Here is a 15,812-nt window from a genome sequence, read left to right as displayed (position 1 = left end):
TGAAAGGCACCACAGTGGAGAAGGCTGATATAAACAGGGGGCTCAAGCAGGCCAATTCCAACTCACCATTCCATTTTCTTTCCTCGACACCTTCAACAATCTGTTGCTCAAGTGCTGCAAACATTGTGCATGTCCCGGAAGCCACTGAGCATAAGCGCTTGTTGGACCCTTTGGGTTTTTTTTTTTAATCTATTTTAATTTACAAGCTAATATACTTCTGCATACTTGCCAGGCAGAAACCAATGCCTTTTGGGAGGGTCACCCCATTTTGCTTACGAATTGAGAGGCATGGGATCAGTTGAATCTGCAGAGCTGAAGGGAAGTACATTTTAACCTCTGCCATTGTCCAGCGGACCAAAGAACCCTGGGAACTTTTATTCCCTGCTTCCCAGGTAGAATATAACAGCAAGGCGAGCACCACTCTAGCCCTATCCATCAGCCAGAGAAGGAGCAACAGCAGGAAACTTGCTTCCACTATTTGCCAGAAAGAATACTCTGCTCCAACTGCCAGCTGCCCTGGGAATGCAGAGTTAAAGGGAGGAACCCTCTGGCCTCTGCCCCTGGCCAGGGGACCAAAGACCTCCCAGGTAGAACATCATGGCAAGGGGAAAACCAACCTGGCCCCATCCATCAACTAGCCAAGGTGCAGTTACTCCAAAATTTGCTTTCTTCCCTCTCCATTCCTTCATCCTTTTGTATCAACTATTAGACTGAGACCTGCAGGCAGGCTCTGTCTTTTAACATCAGTTCAAGCGCTTGGAAAATTTTAGGCACTTTATAAGTGTTAAGTCATCATCACAACCCCCACCCTCAAGTTTGGTACTAGAGAGGATGATGATGATATTTCTCAACAGAAAAGTCTCCCAGCTGTCATGTGTGTGCCTGATCATCCAGACTACACTGCATCCCTGATCCATTCCACGGGTATAATGTAAGAATGAAATCTCAAAGAACAAGCATCAAGATCAATGTACTCTACCTCTTCTTTTGATCTTGTCTTGAAGATGTCTTTCTCATACACTCCTTTATTGCTAAAGATAGAGGGGTATAACAATGCATAAGCACTGGCTTGATCACCATAATTAGTGTTGTCACTGATGCGGCGAAATCGAGGGGCAGGAATATCTGCACGAATACTTGGAACACCATATAGTGGGTAAACTGTCAGACAGCACATGGCAAAGAGAGAAAAGGAAAAAAGTATTATGCAGTAGTTGCACCATACACCCAAAGTTTAAAAAGCTGGGTCTCCAACCCAAAGTCTTCTTTCAAAACTCAATACAAACTTCTGTTCTCTTAATTTTTGTATATGCCTGGATTTTATGTTACTATTTCAAGTTGCAACTGGATGCAATACAGAAGATGCAGTGAAAGAAGAACATTCTCTCACTAGGAACTCAATCCGGCCACAATTAAGCACTTTTTAAATTGATTTCAGTAAGAAGCCGTGAAAGTCTCGTTTAATTTCCCTATTGAAATCTAGTCTTAAATGATCTTAATAGTAGCTGGATCATAAACTATATTTGCTACCTATCCAAAACGGAGTTGTACTAGTAGTATTTGTTTTTCTGATTATTTGTCCTTTGTATGCTTGTCCAAAAATGAACCAAGAGTTTGATTTGACTTTAGGATGACATTTGGCTTGATGCATGGAAGGAACATCCACACAACCCTTGCTCAGGAATACAAGCATGGTAGTTCCGCACATCTGATCGCTACAGAGAACATGTAGATGGACACTCCAACCTCCAGGCTACATAGGGCTTACGGAAATTAATATGGGGGTGTTGCAGGGAACATCCCACATTTGGGCATGGGAATGTTGCAGAGAAATATATGTCTGCCTTTTCACAAGACACTTCCCACACACCCAGTTTTGAACCACAATGCACCAATAGGGAGCATAAGCAACTGCTCTCTGGAGTACCCTTAGGGACATTATGCTTGATAATTACTACATATGCCAGTGGCATCTGCAAATGTTTAAAATAACCTGATAATTAAAAGTACATCACCTTGTACATACATGATGAGGGAATGCCTCCTACAACTGCATTATATTGAGAAGAAGTTGTACGATAGTCAGAAAATACACGATCTGTTGGTCTTGAAAGTGTTCTGGGTGTCTTTTCTAAACTCCCCGGTTCCTTTAATACGATGTCTTCCTGCTTTAGCACAGCATCTTCATCTGCTTTGGCTTCTGCAGCATCTAGTGGAATGAGGTCAAAGGGACCTAGCCTTTTGCCTGCGAAAATGGAATGATATCACAATGGCAAATGTTGGTTGCTTTCACAGAGTGGCAACACCCTAAGCCAGCCTTCCCCAGCCTGGTGTCCTCCAGATGTTTTGGACTACAACTCCCAGCACCCCCAGTGGGGAGCATCCATTCTTCATTCACTCCTCTCCCTTTTTTTACAGGTCCTCTACATCACATCATCATCAAATCGCATTCTCCTGTGTTTGCCCCAGGCTTCTTCTGTCCCTTTTGGGAGTTCATTTAATCTGAATTGTGGGAGAAGAACTGAAGAGCAATGCAATCTCTGTAGGTGTAGACTACCTTAGCGCTTCTCTTCAGTCTTTTTGAATGAGTGTGGTGTTGATGCGTAAAGTTTGTGGCATTTTGGGGAGCTGAACTCTTTAGTCACCTCACTTCGATCAATCACACATCGGTTTAACTTGGTGTTTTAAGTTGTTTTTAGCACTGTGGTTTTAATATATTTTTTTATATTGGCCTATTGTTGGTTTTAATGTTTTGATTGTGTTGTTTTTATTGTTTTTGATCTGTTGTACACTGCCTTGACAATATTTACAGAAAGGCAGTATTAAAATATTACAAATAAATTAAAACGAAATCTGGACACATGTTCACTATCACCTTTCTGGCCAACACCACTGTAGTAGTGCTGTCTACATTACAGTATTACTTTTTCCAATACACACTAAAATGTTTTTTTCAATTACATTTAAAGCACAATCCCATGGTCCCTGGGAGGGTGTCCCTGAAGATTCTCCCCCGCCCCCATCCCAACACACATATACACATTACCGTAGAAACAGCTATGACCTGAGGGGGAGGGATCTGAGCTGGAATTTCCCAATCCCAACCCTCCCAGCCACTGTGGAAAGCTCCCCAGCAGCTTCTCTTTTGAAGGTTGCGACCTCCGAAGAAGGTCAGGGAGGGAGGAAAGGGGATGAGACAGCGGGTGGTGATGGAGAGATGTGGATCCACAAGCCTCTCTATCACCTCTCCCTGCCCACAGCAAGGTAAGTCAGCTAGATGGGCTGAAAGGCCTGTCTAGCTGAAAATGCTTTTAAGGTGGAGAGGGAGGCAAAAATGCCTCCAACGTTCCACTTGCTCTGCTTGCAGGACTTCAGATAGGTGAAGGGCTCCAATCTCTAAAGAGCAGCCATCCTCTTAGAATGCACTCTCATACATATATATATATATATATATATACACACACACACACACACACACACACACGCAATAGAACTAATTGTAACCAATCCATAATTTCACTGACGTGCAAGTGCACAAATTAAAAATACACTTTTAACAGAAGAAGAAACGGCGGGGTTAAGAAAACAAGCAATTAAAGAGCGGGAAAGTAAGAGGAAACATTTCGGTAAATGATTAATTAAGGGCCAGTTTCAATGATGTCAGGAGAAGCAGAAGCCACTTTAAATCACATGTGGATACAGGGCCAATGCCAGACTCAGCCAGGCCTTCAGCGGCTCCCGCAAATGGCGCCTTCGACAGCAGCAAAGCCCCCTGCATGCCAGGGGTACCAGTGATGCCCCCTCCCTGCTGAAAGGGAGGCACAGCCAGGAAAGCCCCTTACAGGGTGGCAGCAAAGCAGCCAGCGCTGACTCCCCCTCCCCCCCATCCCTTACCCCGAGGACGCAGGTGGGCTCCTGCAGCAGCAAAAAAGCCAGCCTTGCTGCCAAGAAGTACTCAGTCAGGACCTGAGAGACATTGTGGCCTGGGGGGATTAAAATGGCCGGGACTGTCCTTTCTAGCTCAAGGTCCCCAGGGGAGCCAATCTGAAGCAGTGGCACTTACTAGAAGGGCAGGACATGTCCAATAAAGCAGTGTCAAGTCTGACTACGCAGGATGGCAGGACAAGACCAGGCTAGATAGGAGCTGTCAGGAGCCTGGACAGATCTATGCTAGCTGGAGCTCAATCAGGAAGAGCTGTTTTCTCAGCAACATGCAGAGGTCATCTGAGGCTTTATGAAGACTGGCGGATCTGGGCCTGCTGTTAACCACACCCTGAGAAGTTGTCTATCTCTTAAAGGGCCATTGCCCAATTCTGCAAACACTGACTCTTCTGGCATGGGAGTGGTGAGGGCTGTACAGTGTGTGTAGGGGGGTACCCTCTGAATCTGCTGGAGCCGTATCCACAGGCCTGGAATGTCCCAGAGTAGAGGGCAATGGCTCAGTGGGAAATACTTCCTCCACCTCAGATTCCAGCACCAGTTCTTGCTAGGAGCACACTGGCCTCAAAGTAAGGGAAGGGGAGATGGAATGGGAAGATGGGGCAGTGGGCCAGTCAGAGGGCTCAGACCATCAGCAAATGCCTGACAGTGCCATCTCCTGATGCCAAGCCTGGGTGGATATATTTCAAATTATATCAAAAGGGGGAAAACGCTATTCAGCATCACCATGGATTCCAAATCCACAATCAGACTTATGGATTAAATCTTATCAAAATTTGGACTACATACCTTTTGTAATTATTTTTTCTTCATACTCCTGAAGAGACATTTTGTCTTTCCAGTTAAGGAAATTCACAAACTCTAGATAGTTTATAAAACCATCTTTATCCAAATCACAGTAGTTAAATAAAGCATCCAGGAGTTCTTCATCCAAATCCAGGTTAAGCTGAAAACAGGCCTTTTTCAAGTCTTCCCTGCCTATTTTCCGATCACCATCCTAATTAAATAACACAATATGTATAACAAAAATGCATGTAGACTGCTTTAATCAAATTAAATGACCCCTGCTGAGCAATTTTTTAAAAGAAATTGCCAAACCATTTAAGAAATTACATTGTCAAGTAAAAAAAATCAACAATATTTCAGTAAATCCTAACATGTCTTTGACAGTATACAACCTTTAACTAAAATAAAAGAGACATTTAAAATAAGGATATTTCAGATATTAGCATAAGACCTAATGTCAAGATAATGACCTTTCCCTGATTAGTGGCGCAATAATAAAAAAAGTGGCCAAGGAAAGATCACAAAGGCACAACGGCAGGATCATCACAAGTGAAGTTTACTGAATGAATGAATCTGCCTTTACTCTGAATATGGTGTTCAAGGCAGCTATCAATAATAAAATACAGATAAATGTAATGTAATTAAAACACAGCAATTAAAACACATTTGATAAAAATGAATAAGAAATAAATAGCACCCACCAATTAAAAACTAGTTCAGCAAACAATACAGCTTAGTGGCCAAAAACCTGCCTGAAGAAAAATGACTTTGCCTGTCAGCGGAAGGACAACAAGGACAGAACAATAAAGATATAGCTATTTTCTCCATCTGTTTGTTACAAATACCTTCATTTTTCCATATGGGTATTTGAACAGTTGTCAACGTTCACAAAAGGCCCATGAATTAATTCTATACCTTGTTTCACATTAGAGAATAACATACTATATGAAACTGCCAGTGCAGTTGTATCCCTTGTTCCAGCATGGCAATCTATATCTCCCTCCTCTCTGGAAGCAACTGCTATTAGCATTCTTGCACCAGTTCCTCAAAGATGCTCCTGCACAATGAAAGGAGGTTTGGTGGGCAGGAATATGGCGCATGTGGCAATGGGGCTGGCAGCTGCACCTGGAACTTCACCCTAAAGAATGTCACAATGTCCCCATCCCCTTAATATTAGCATGATGATATGCCAGCTAAATAGGGAGGCTGCAAGTCAGACCTCAAATTCCTGATTCTCCAAACAACAGTTTGGAGGATTTGGAATGAGCTACAGGCATTCCTTCCTCCCCATGCAGTTTGCAATCCTGGTTTGGAGGAGGGTTCGCCCAAACCACAGTTAGCTGGCTGGTTCGGATGTAATGGAAACTTGTGGTCTGATCAAACCAGGAATTGTTTGATTAAGCCAAGCACGTGTGTGTGTGTGTGTGAGAGAGAGAGAGAGAGAGAGAGAGACAGAGACAGAGAGAGAGAGAGAGAGAGACAGAGACAGAGACAGAGAGAGAGAGAGAGAGACAGAGAAAGGGAGGAGGAGGATGGAGCATGGAGCTCATTGCCTATCCTCCAAGCCATTGTTTGGAGGATTCAGAACATGATATCTAAAGGCAGCCAGAGAGTTTAAGGGCATAATCCTATGCATGTTTAGACAGAAAAAAGGCCTACAATTACCAGCATTCCGCAGCCAGCCTTTCTCCAGCCAGGTGTAGGAATTGTTCTGTTTAAACATGCATAGGGTTGTGCCTTAAACTTGTTTAAAGGCAAATGTAGCTGAACTGTATGGATGTGGCCCACTTGCCAACACCTAAAGCATTAGTATGAAATTGTGTTTCTAGTGTGCTTCATCATTTGATTTGCAGTCATTACCTCACTGACTCACACAACTGCAAAACAGGGATTAATCCTATTTTGCAGGTTAGCTATAGGGACTACAAGATGATGATTGGCCAAGGTCACACAGCAAGTCAATGCCTGAAGTGAACATAAGAAGAGCCCTGCTGGATCAGACAAAGGTCCATCTGGTCCAGCATCCTGTTCCCTACCGTGACTAATCAGATGCGTCCTGGAAGTCCACAAACAGGATGCGAAGGCAACATCTGTCTCCCATTGTTGCTGCTCAACTTGTCGTATCATCCGAACCCAGCGAGGGTGGGTTGTTGGCATGGTTAACAAACCATCCAGAACCCATGGGCTGTTTTAGGCTTGTGGGTGGTTTGTTAACCATGCCAACAACCCACCCTCGTTGGGTTCAGATGACACAACGAGCCATGGTCGTAGCTTGAATGTTCAAAATGCACGTGCTGCAGCCCACCGTGGCTTAAAGAAGCCACGGTGGGCTGCTTCACCATGCAAACCAGCAAAGTGGGATACTGCCCCTGCAGGCAAGGATTTGTATATGTACATGGAATTTGTATCCATACATCGTTAACCATGCTATCACCCACTGATGTAAAATAAAGGCCATGTCCTACTCTTCATGTACAAGTAAATATTTATGACTGCAATATTTATATTATTCAAGTACAACACTGCCAACTGAGTATACATATTTCACACAGCATTCACATGAAATGCACATGACATGTTGGCACAATACTAACCTTATCATAATGCCTGAATGCTTGTAATAATGTTTCGAAGTTGTGGTAGTTAGCTTTCTTCAGATCCTGTCGAATTGCAGTAAAGATGGCCCGCTCTCTGTCTTTACCACGAAGGAATTCACTAGGAAGCCTATAATGAAGAAGGTCCCCAACACCTATACAAGAAATAGGTTCAATCAGAGCTTTGCTTGGCCACATTTTAGCTACTATGTGATACTTTCATGAGGCACTTAATCTCATCTGCACCATATCGCACTTGTATGAAAATGCGGCCGGAAATCGTCTTACTGCTAGGAGATAGCCACACAACTGTTTGTTTGTTCTAAGCATTTGTACCCCAACTTTCCATCATTCTGTGCCCAAGGCCACTTACATAAAAACTGCACCAGTTATAACAATAGAACAATCAGTAAAAAATTGCAATAAAAGCAGGAACAAATCACAGAAATAAAAACACAGCAGCAGCGTACAAAAGAAAACACACAACTCAATCACAGATTAAAAGATTAAAGTTAAATAGCTTAAAAGATAAAAACTTTAAAAGCCTGGACAAATGAAAAGGTCTTCACCTGGTGGGAAAAAAGACATCAGAGTAGGTGCAAGGCAAGAGTCCTTGAGGAAGAGATTCCACAAGCAGGTCATTGCCACAGAAAAGGCCTCCCAGTCCCTGCCTCCCGCTTCAGCTCTGAAGGCAGAGACTCAGAGAAGGGCCTCCAATTGGGATCTGAACATGCGAGCTGGTTCATATGGAGGCAGGCACTCCTTCAGGTACCCAGAAGGCACAAGCCATTCAGGACCTTACAGGTAAGCACCAGCACTCTTAATTGTGCTTGGAAACAGACCAACCATCATGGAATAGTAGGGTTGGAAGGGGCCTATAAGACCATCGGGTCCAACCCCCTGCTCAGTGCAGGAATCCAAGTCAAAACAACAATCAATGAAGTTGTTTTAGGATAGGTGGGACATGTTCCCAACTGCCACTCCTAGTTTAAGTAATTTTGTATGCTGCGTTTTGGACTAACTGAGGGGGCAATCCTACTGAACTGAAACTCGCTAGATGGGAGGCTCTCCCTCTATCCTAAGCCCTGCCAGCAGGAGCTAGGCAGGGTGAGAGGAGCGGCAGAGGATTTTACAGCCTCTCCCTCTTCTGTTTTTGCATTTTGAGCTAGATGGTCCTCTGAGCCCATCTAGCTCACCTACCAGGCTGAAGGTGGGGATGGGAACCAAGAGGCCTGGGGACCCAACAGATCTACTTTCTCTCTCCTTCCCACCCACAGTCCTGCCCCTCACATGTCCGTTTACTCCCTTCCTAAGGTTGCGACACTGACCTCGGGAGAGGGAGCTTTCCTCCATGGAGTTTTCCACAGTGGCTGGGGAATCCTACTGGAGATTCCCCCCCCCCGCCCCCAAAAGCCATAGTTCTGTCTACAGCCTCAAAAGGCTAAGTCCCCAGTATGCTATGGCCCCTCAGGCAATGTCTAGGGGCCACGGAATTGCGCTCTAAGTTTCTGAATAGTCTTTTATGGAAGCCCCATGTATAAAGCATTGTAATAGACATCTGGAGGCTACAAGAGCATGGATAACTGAGGCCAGCCTATCCCTTTTACAATTTCAGTTGCCTAGATGCATTGACCCGACATAGGATAGAGGAAGAGAGAGCAATTTCTAAACCTAGAATAAAATAAAACAAAACAAAAGAGAAGATGGGGGAGCGGAGAATTCAGGACAGCCGCCTAAATACTTGCCATATTCTTCAGGACGAACGAGCACTCCAAATGTATGGTCTGGAGGAACATTCAGAGTATCTGCTATGCTGCAAATGAAAAGAATCTGTTAGATAAATATTTGATTTTTCACCCATGTGTAATCTTTGTTTTTGACGTGAAGGATATAACTGTCCGTCAGTTCACCTCTTGTGTGGTAAGTGAAGATTAAAGACACTGGATGAAGACATTGGCAAGAGTTCACTTGAAATGTGTTCACTAGGACTTTTCTACATGAGTCAAAGCCACCACCACTGATAACTCTTTTCTTTTACAACCTCTTTCCTTTTAGCACATAGTAATAACTATCAAAAATATTTGCACAGCGGGTGATAATGTCTTTGATCATGATGCTTAAATTTCTTGAGAGAGAAACAGAGAGGGAGAACCCCAGCATCATAAATAAGCTATTTGCTTTTTTAACAGATAGAAATGTGCATATATAGCCTTTTTCATGTATCAGTCAAAAAAAGAGAAAGCTTTTTCAGAAAGCATATTAAACACACATGGCACCCTAGCAGAACTGAACATAGAAAAGGCAAACATATTTCTTACTGGCTAGAGCTACAACATTTATTAGAAAGGGTTTCAGTTCATGGTTTTGTTTAATCAACTTGGTTGAAGCAATGCCTTGATTTCTAGAATCACCTGAAGAAGACAGATAATTGACATTTAAGCCACACACACACACACTGTTTGTAAGATGGCAAAACTTTCCTGGAGTAACTGACAAATATCATATTCTCCAATTCAGCCCTAAATTAAATGTTAAAAGGCTTTTTACTCAATCTCCTCAATCACACTCAAATGATATGATACTATGAGTGCATGGCTGCTGCCTCCCCATGTCTCCTCCCTAATCTTTAGTTAAACTGCTAAAGAAGCCATAGCACTCTGTGTTTCCTTGCCCCTGGCCCTATCCACCAACCAGTGAAATGGAGCTGAGAGTGATCAAGTCCTATCATCCACCTTCTTTAACTAAATATTACTGGGGAGACGGACAATGAGATGGGGAGTGATGGCATCTAGTTTGGGTTGCTGTTTCCCTGGCTCACCAGCCTAAGTGTCAACTAGTCTGCCCTTTTGAGTAATAGCAGAGCACAGCCAAGGCTGAAACTCCTTTTTCAAACTACGGACAAATCCTCTAGATCTAAGGTTGAATTTGTAGGAAGAAAAGAGAGGGTTACAGCATTCTATGATTTCCCCAGAGGCTTTATTTACTCCATACAGTTGGATATGCTGACACTTTCACACTCCTTATATTCTATTATTTATTTATTATATTTTAAATCCACCCAATAACTAAAGTTCTCCTAACTTCCTTCCACACTCTCTTACATTGGCAAGGCCATCAGTCAAGGCTCAGTTGACTAGCAGACATCATGGCAGTAGTAGAATGTATTCTTAGGTAAGTGTCTACATTATATTAAACATATAGAACAGCCTTCCCCAACCTGGTGCCTTCCAGATGTGTTGGACTATAACTCCCAGCATCCCCCAACCAGCCATGCTGGGAGTTGTTGTCCCACGCACCTGGAGGGCACTAGGTTGGGGAAGGCTGACACAGAAACTATCACTACAGATCTATAACTGCTGGCATTACTCATCATGTGGCAAAGCTTCACAAAGTTCTGCCAGTTACTGTCACCTCTGCCTCTGACTGAGGGAATAGCTCAAATTGAGAACCAAGGTGATATGAGGCCATGTGGCTTGCATCATGACAACAGATGCTAGCAATATGAATTTATCAAGTCACTCACAGCCCCTGCCAAAAAGGCCCAGGACAAGAATAAAAAAACCCACTAATGAGTTTCTCATTTGATTTCTGATGGAGGTTCCATCATGAAGACTCCCTCTTAATGCACTTACGGATCGAGGACTTTTCCAAGCTGAGGCTGAAATTTTTCCTTGAAATCATCACTTATTTTAGACACTATTTTTGCTGATTTCTTCCTGCAGAATTAAAAGATAATTAAAAAATATATTTACTAAATCATGTCAGCATATTATAATGTGAGAGGATAAAAGGCCTTTAATAGAAAATCTTTTTGAAAACGAAATTCTAAAAACAAAGCAAATAAGGATCTGGTAATGTCGACTATGGAATCACTATATTTTCTTTAAAAAGCCAAATCAGATGTTTATTAAAATGATTAAGAATTAATTTTCAAAATCGTTGCCCTATGAATCATGCGACACCCAAGACAGACAGACAGAACTGATTTAAAATAATGCTGTGCTGTAAATGTCTTCCACATTTTTTGGACCATTTTCATTCTATTTAATAGGAAAAAAATTGCTTTTGAGAATAAATTCAAAGGAGAAAAGGGGGTGGGAGCAAAATTCTTATTGACTGGGTTCTGGGTTCTTGTGCTTACTTTATGAGGTAACCAAAGAGTGTGTGTGAGTGTCAGGGGTGTTTCTGAGCGCAGGGAGTGGTATAGCAGTTAAGATTCTGAAGGAGAACCATCAGACATGGGGGAGGTGTTTTCCCAGGCTAGTCCAGATATGAGTAGGCCTGCTTCTCAGGTTACAAACGTACAGATGGCTGAGCTTGAGGGTCCCTCCTCACCCCCTGTGATAGGCAGCGAACAGGAGATTGACCTAATAGATGCCAGGCGCAGATGCAGAGCAAAGAGAGAGAAGGCAGGGGCGGAACTTAGACGGTCTACCCGATTGGCCTTGCGTGAGAAGCTGTGCTTAGAGGCCCCACGAGAAGAGAGGGACCTCCCCCCCCCTTAAGTTAGGCTAGCGAGACCACCTCCCTCTTCAAACGGAGGGCAACTCTCGTAACTTCCGTCTGGATCCCCTGAAGGCGTTCCTTGTAGACGGAGAGTTTCTCTGGGAATTTGCATGTGTATGACCCTGTGAAGTAATGGATTAAAAGCTGTAGACTGAAGCCTCTTGTCTGTGTATGTTTGGGCACTGAAGTGAAGTGGGGGCTAAGGGAATCATGACAGCCTGCCCGCCGTCCTCGTTTTCCCCCTCTCCTCTCTTCATCGGTTTCTTTCGTTGACCACGCTCTCGGGCGGCGCCATGGAACAGGCTTTGAACACATTGACGCAGGAGAACCAGACTCTTCGCGATCAGGTCAATCACTTGACAGGTGCTTGCAGGCGGCCACTCAACCTTGCAGGCGGCCACTCAACCCGCTCTGCCCACTCCACCCCCAATCCCTCCCCGTTGGAAATGCCCAGTAGCACTGCTGGAGAAATTTGCTGGAGAGAAAGGACTGTTTCAAATTTTCTGTGCCCATTCGGAACTGTATATGCGCCTCCAGCTGGAGGATTTCCAGACAGATGAGATTCGTGTAGGGTTTATCATTAACCTGCTTTTGGGCGTGGCGGCTAAATGGGCTTCAGTGCTTCTCCTCGCTAATGACCCCCTGCTGGCGGACTACCAAGGTTTCATGAATGCAATGGGGGGGGGGGTTGGTGATCCCCTTAGTGTGGAGACAGCAACCCAGGATATCCGCCACCTCAAGCAAGGCAAGGACTCTGTTTCAGGTTATGTGACCAGTTTTCAGTGATGCAGGATTTACAGTGGAATGATGCAGCTCTGGTGGCCCAATTTTTGGATGGCTTGAATGGCGAGATCTTAGATGAGCTAGGGCGGGTGCCAAGCCCACTGACTCTGGCTGAGCTCATCCAGTCATGCCTGCAGATCAACAGTCGGCTGGAAGGGCGCCGGCAAGCCAAGAAGAGTTCTGCTAGCCGGGATTTCCTTCCTCCCATTTCCCCACAGAAGCTGCCCCCTCCCGCCTGCAGTCCTGCTGCAGGGATGGAGAAGAACCCTATGCAACTAGGAGCAACCCAATCCATGCTGTCGCTGGAAGAACTGGAACGGTGGTGCGCTGAACATCGGTGCTTCAGGTGAGAACAGGTCATTTTGCCAGATTCTGCTGATCCCGACCACCAGCCTCACCTCCCTCACCACCTCCTGCCCTCCAAGCCTGACTTGGCCACCCCCCAAGTCTGTTGGGGGTCTCCAGTGAGGAGGGACCATCCGCAACTGGGGTACGCCTCCCACACGTCTCTCCCCGCTCCCATCTGCTGCTTCCTGTGCACCTCCATTCTTCCCGGGGGGAGGCATGTTATGGCACTGGTGGACTCTGGGGCTACTACCAGCTTTATGGATGAAACATTTGCTCGGCCCCTCAACATTTCTGCTCAGCTTCTGCCCACCCCACTGAAAGTAGAGACTATCGATGAGCGTCCTCTCTCTTCTGGAGCGGTTACTTGGATTACAACTACAGTCTTGTCTTGTTCAGTCGTGTCCGACTCTTCGTGACCCCATGGACCATAGCACACCAGGCCTTCCTGTCCTGCGCTCTCTCCCGGAGCATGCTCAAGTTCATATTCATTGCATCGGTGATGCTATCTAGCCATCTCATCCTCTGCCATCCCCTTCTCCTTTTGCCTTCAGTCTTTCCCAGCATCAGGGTCTTTTCCGGAGAGTTTTCGCATTAGGTGGCCAAAATATTTCAGCTTCAGCTTCAGTATCTGTCCTTCCAATGAGCACTCAGGGTTGATTTCCTTTAGGATTGACTGATTTGACCTCCTTGCAGTCCAGGGGACTCATAAGAGTCTTCTCCAGCACCACAGTTCAAAAGCATCAATTCTTCAGCGCTCAGCCTTCCTTATAGTCCAGCTCTCACAGCCATACATTACTACTGGGAAAACTATAGCTTTGATCAGACGGACCTTTGTCGGCAAGGTGATGTCTCTGCTTCTTACTATGCTGTCTAGGTTGGCCATAGCTTTCCTCCCAAGGAGCAAGTGTCTTTTAATTTCATGGCTACAGTCACTGTCTGTGGTGATCTTGGAGCCCAAGAAAATAAAATCTGTCACAGCTTCCATTTCTTCCCCTTCTATATGCCAGGAAGTGATGGGGCCAGATGCCATGATCTTAGTTTTTTTAATGTTGAGTTTCAAACCAGCTTTTGCACTCTCCTCTTTCACCCTCAACAAGAGGCTCTTTAGATCCTCTTCGCTTTCTGCCATTAGGGTGGTATCGTCTGCATATTGGAGGTTGTTGATAATTCTCCCAGCAATCTTAATTCTGACCTGTGATTCATCCAACCCGGCGTTTCTCATGATGTACTCGGCGTATAAGTTAAATAAGCAGGGTGACAATATGCAGCCTTGTCGTACTCCTTTCCCAATTTTGAACCAATCGGTTGTTCCATGTCCGGTTCTTACTGTTGCTTCTTGACCCTCGTACAGGTTTCTCAGGAGACAGGTAAGGTGGTCTGGTACTCCCATCACTTTAAGAATTTGCCACAGTTTGTTGTGATCCACACAATCAAAGGCTTTAGTGTAGTCAATGAAGCAGAAATAGACATTTTTCTGGAATTCTCTTGCTTTCTCCATGATGCAGCGAATGTTGGCGATTTGATCTCTAGTTCCTCTGCTTCTTCGAAACCCAGCTTGTACTTCCGGTGGTTCTCAGTTCGCATACTGCTAAAGCCTAGCTTGTAGGATTTTGAGCATCTCCTTGCTGGCATGTGAAATGAGCGCAATTATGCGGTAGTTTGAACACTCTTTGGCGTTGCCCTTTTTTGGAATTGGAATGTAAACTGACCTTTTCCAGTCTTGTGGCCACTGCTGAGTGTTCCAAATTTGTTGGCATATTGAGTGCAGCACTTTAACAGCATCATCTTTTAGGATTTGAAATAGCTCAGCTGGAATAGTGTCATCTCCGCTAGCTTTGTTGTTACTAATGCTTCCTAAGGCCCACTTGACTTCACTCTCGAAGATGTCCGGCTCAAGTTCAGTGACCGCACTATCATGGCTATCAGGGACATTCAGATCTTTCCTGTATAGTTCTTCTGTGTATTCTTGCCACCTCTTCTTAATCTCAGCTGCTTCTGTTAGGTCCCTGCCTTCTTTGTCCTTTATCATGCCCGTCTTTGCACAAAACGTTCCCTTGAGATCTCTGATTTTCTTGAAGAGATCTCTAGTCTTTCCCATTCTGTTGTTTTTCTCGATTTCTTTGCACTGTTCATTTAAGAAGGCCTTCTTGTCTCTCCTTGCTATTCTCTGGAACTCTGCATTCAGTTGGATATATCTTCCCCTTTCTCCCTTGCTTTTCGCTTCCCTTCTTTCCTCAGGTACTTGTAAAGCCTCATCAGACAGCCACTTGGCTTTCTTGCATTTCTTTTTCTTTGGGATGGATTTCGTTGCTGCCTCCTGAACAATGTTACGGACCTCTGTCTATAGTTCCTCAGGCACTCTGTCTATCAGGTCTAATCCCTTAAATCTATTCCTCACCTCCACTGCATATTCATAAGGGATATGATTTAGGTCATACCTGAATGGTTTAGTGGTTTTCCCTATGTTCTTCAATTTAAGCTGAAATTTTGCAACAAGAAGCTCATGATCTGAGCCACAGTCAGCTCCAGGTCTTGTTTTTACTGACTGTATAGAGCTTCTCCATCTTTGGCTGCAAAGGACATCATCAATCTGATTTCGATATTTAGCATCTGGTGATGTCCATGTGTAGAGTCGCCTCTTGTGCTGTTGGAAAAGAGTGTTTGCTATGATCAGCGTGTTCTCTTGGCAAAACTCTATTAGCCTTTGTCCTGCTTCATTTTGTACACCAAGGCCATGCTTGCCTGTTATCCTGGTGATTTCTTGACTTCCTACTTTAGCATTCCAATCCCCTATGATGAAGAGAACATCTTTTTTTGGTGTTAGTTCTAGAAGGTATTGTAGGTCTTCATAGAACC

At 44.5% G+C, this 15,812-nt stretch overlaps 1 protein-coding gene across 2 annotated transcripts in view; it reads right to left on the bottom strand.

The window, feature by feature from the left end:
• EFHB (EF-hand domain family member B) overlaps nucleotides 1-15,812 on the bottom strand; it is a 32,269-nt gene that overhangs the window by 1,860 nt on the left and 14,597 nt on the right. The window contains exons 7-12 of one of the 2 annotated variants that reach the window (XM_084858366.1): nucleotides 10,952-11,035; nucleotides 9,065-9,132; nucleotides 7,320-7,474; nucleotides 4,729-4,936; nucleotides 2,027-2,245; nucleotides 980-1,161 (exon numbers count right to left, since the gene is read on the bottom strand). In XM_084858366.1, coding sequence (XP_084714492.1) covers nucleotides 980-1,161; nucleotides 2,027-2,245; nucleotides 4,729-4,936; nucleotides 7,320-7,474; nucleotides 9,065-9,132; nucleotides 10,952-11,035 — 916 coding nt within the window. Of the gene's footprint in view, nucleotides 1-979; nucleotides 1,162-2,015; nucleotides 2,246-4,728; nucleotides 4,937-7,319; nucleotides 7,475-9,064; nucleotides 9,133-10,951; nucleotides 11,036-15,812 lie in introns of both variants that reach the window. The other variant, XM_084858367.1, reaches the window with a different exon arrangement.

The sequence above is a fragment of the Heloderma suspectum genome, chromosome 5, assembly GCF_057233095.1.
Source record: "Heloderma suspectum isolate Gila_16-S chromosome 5, 16-S_ref, whole genome shotgun sequence".
Classification (NCBI taxonomy): Eukaryota; Metazoa; Chordata; class Lepidosauria; order Squamata; family Helodermatidae; genus Heloderma; species Heloderma suspectum.
This window is presented reverse-complemented; position numbering and strand designations above follow the sequence as displayed.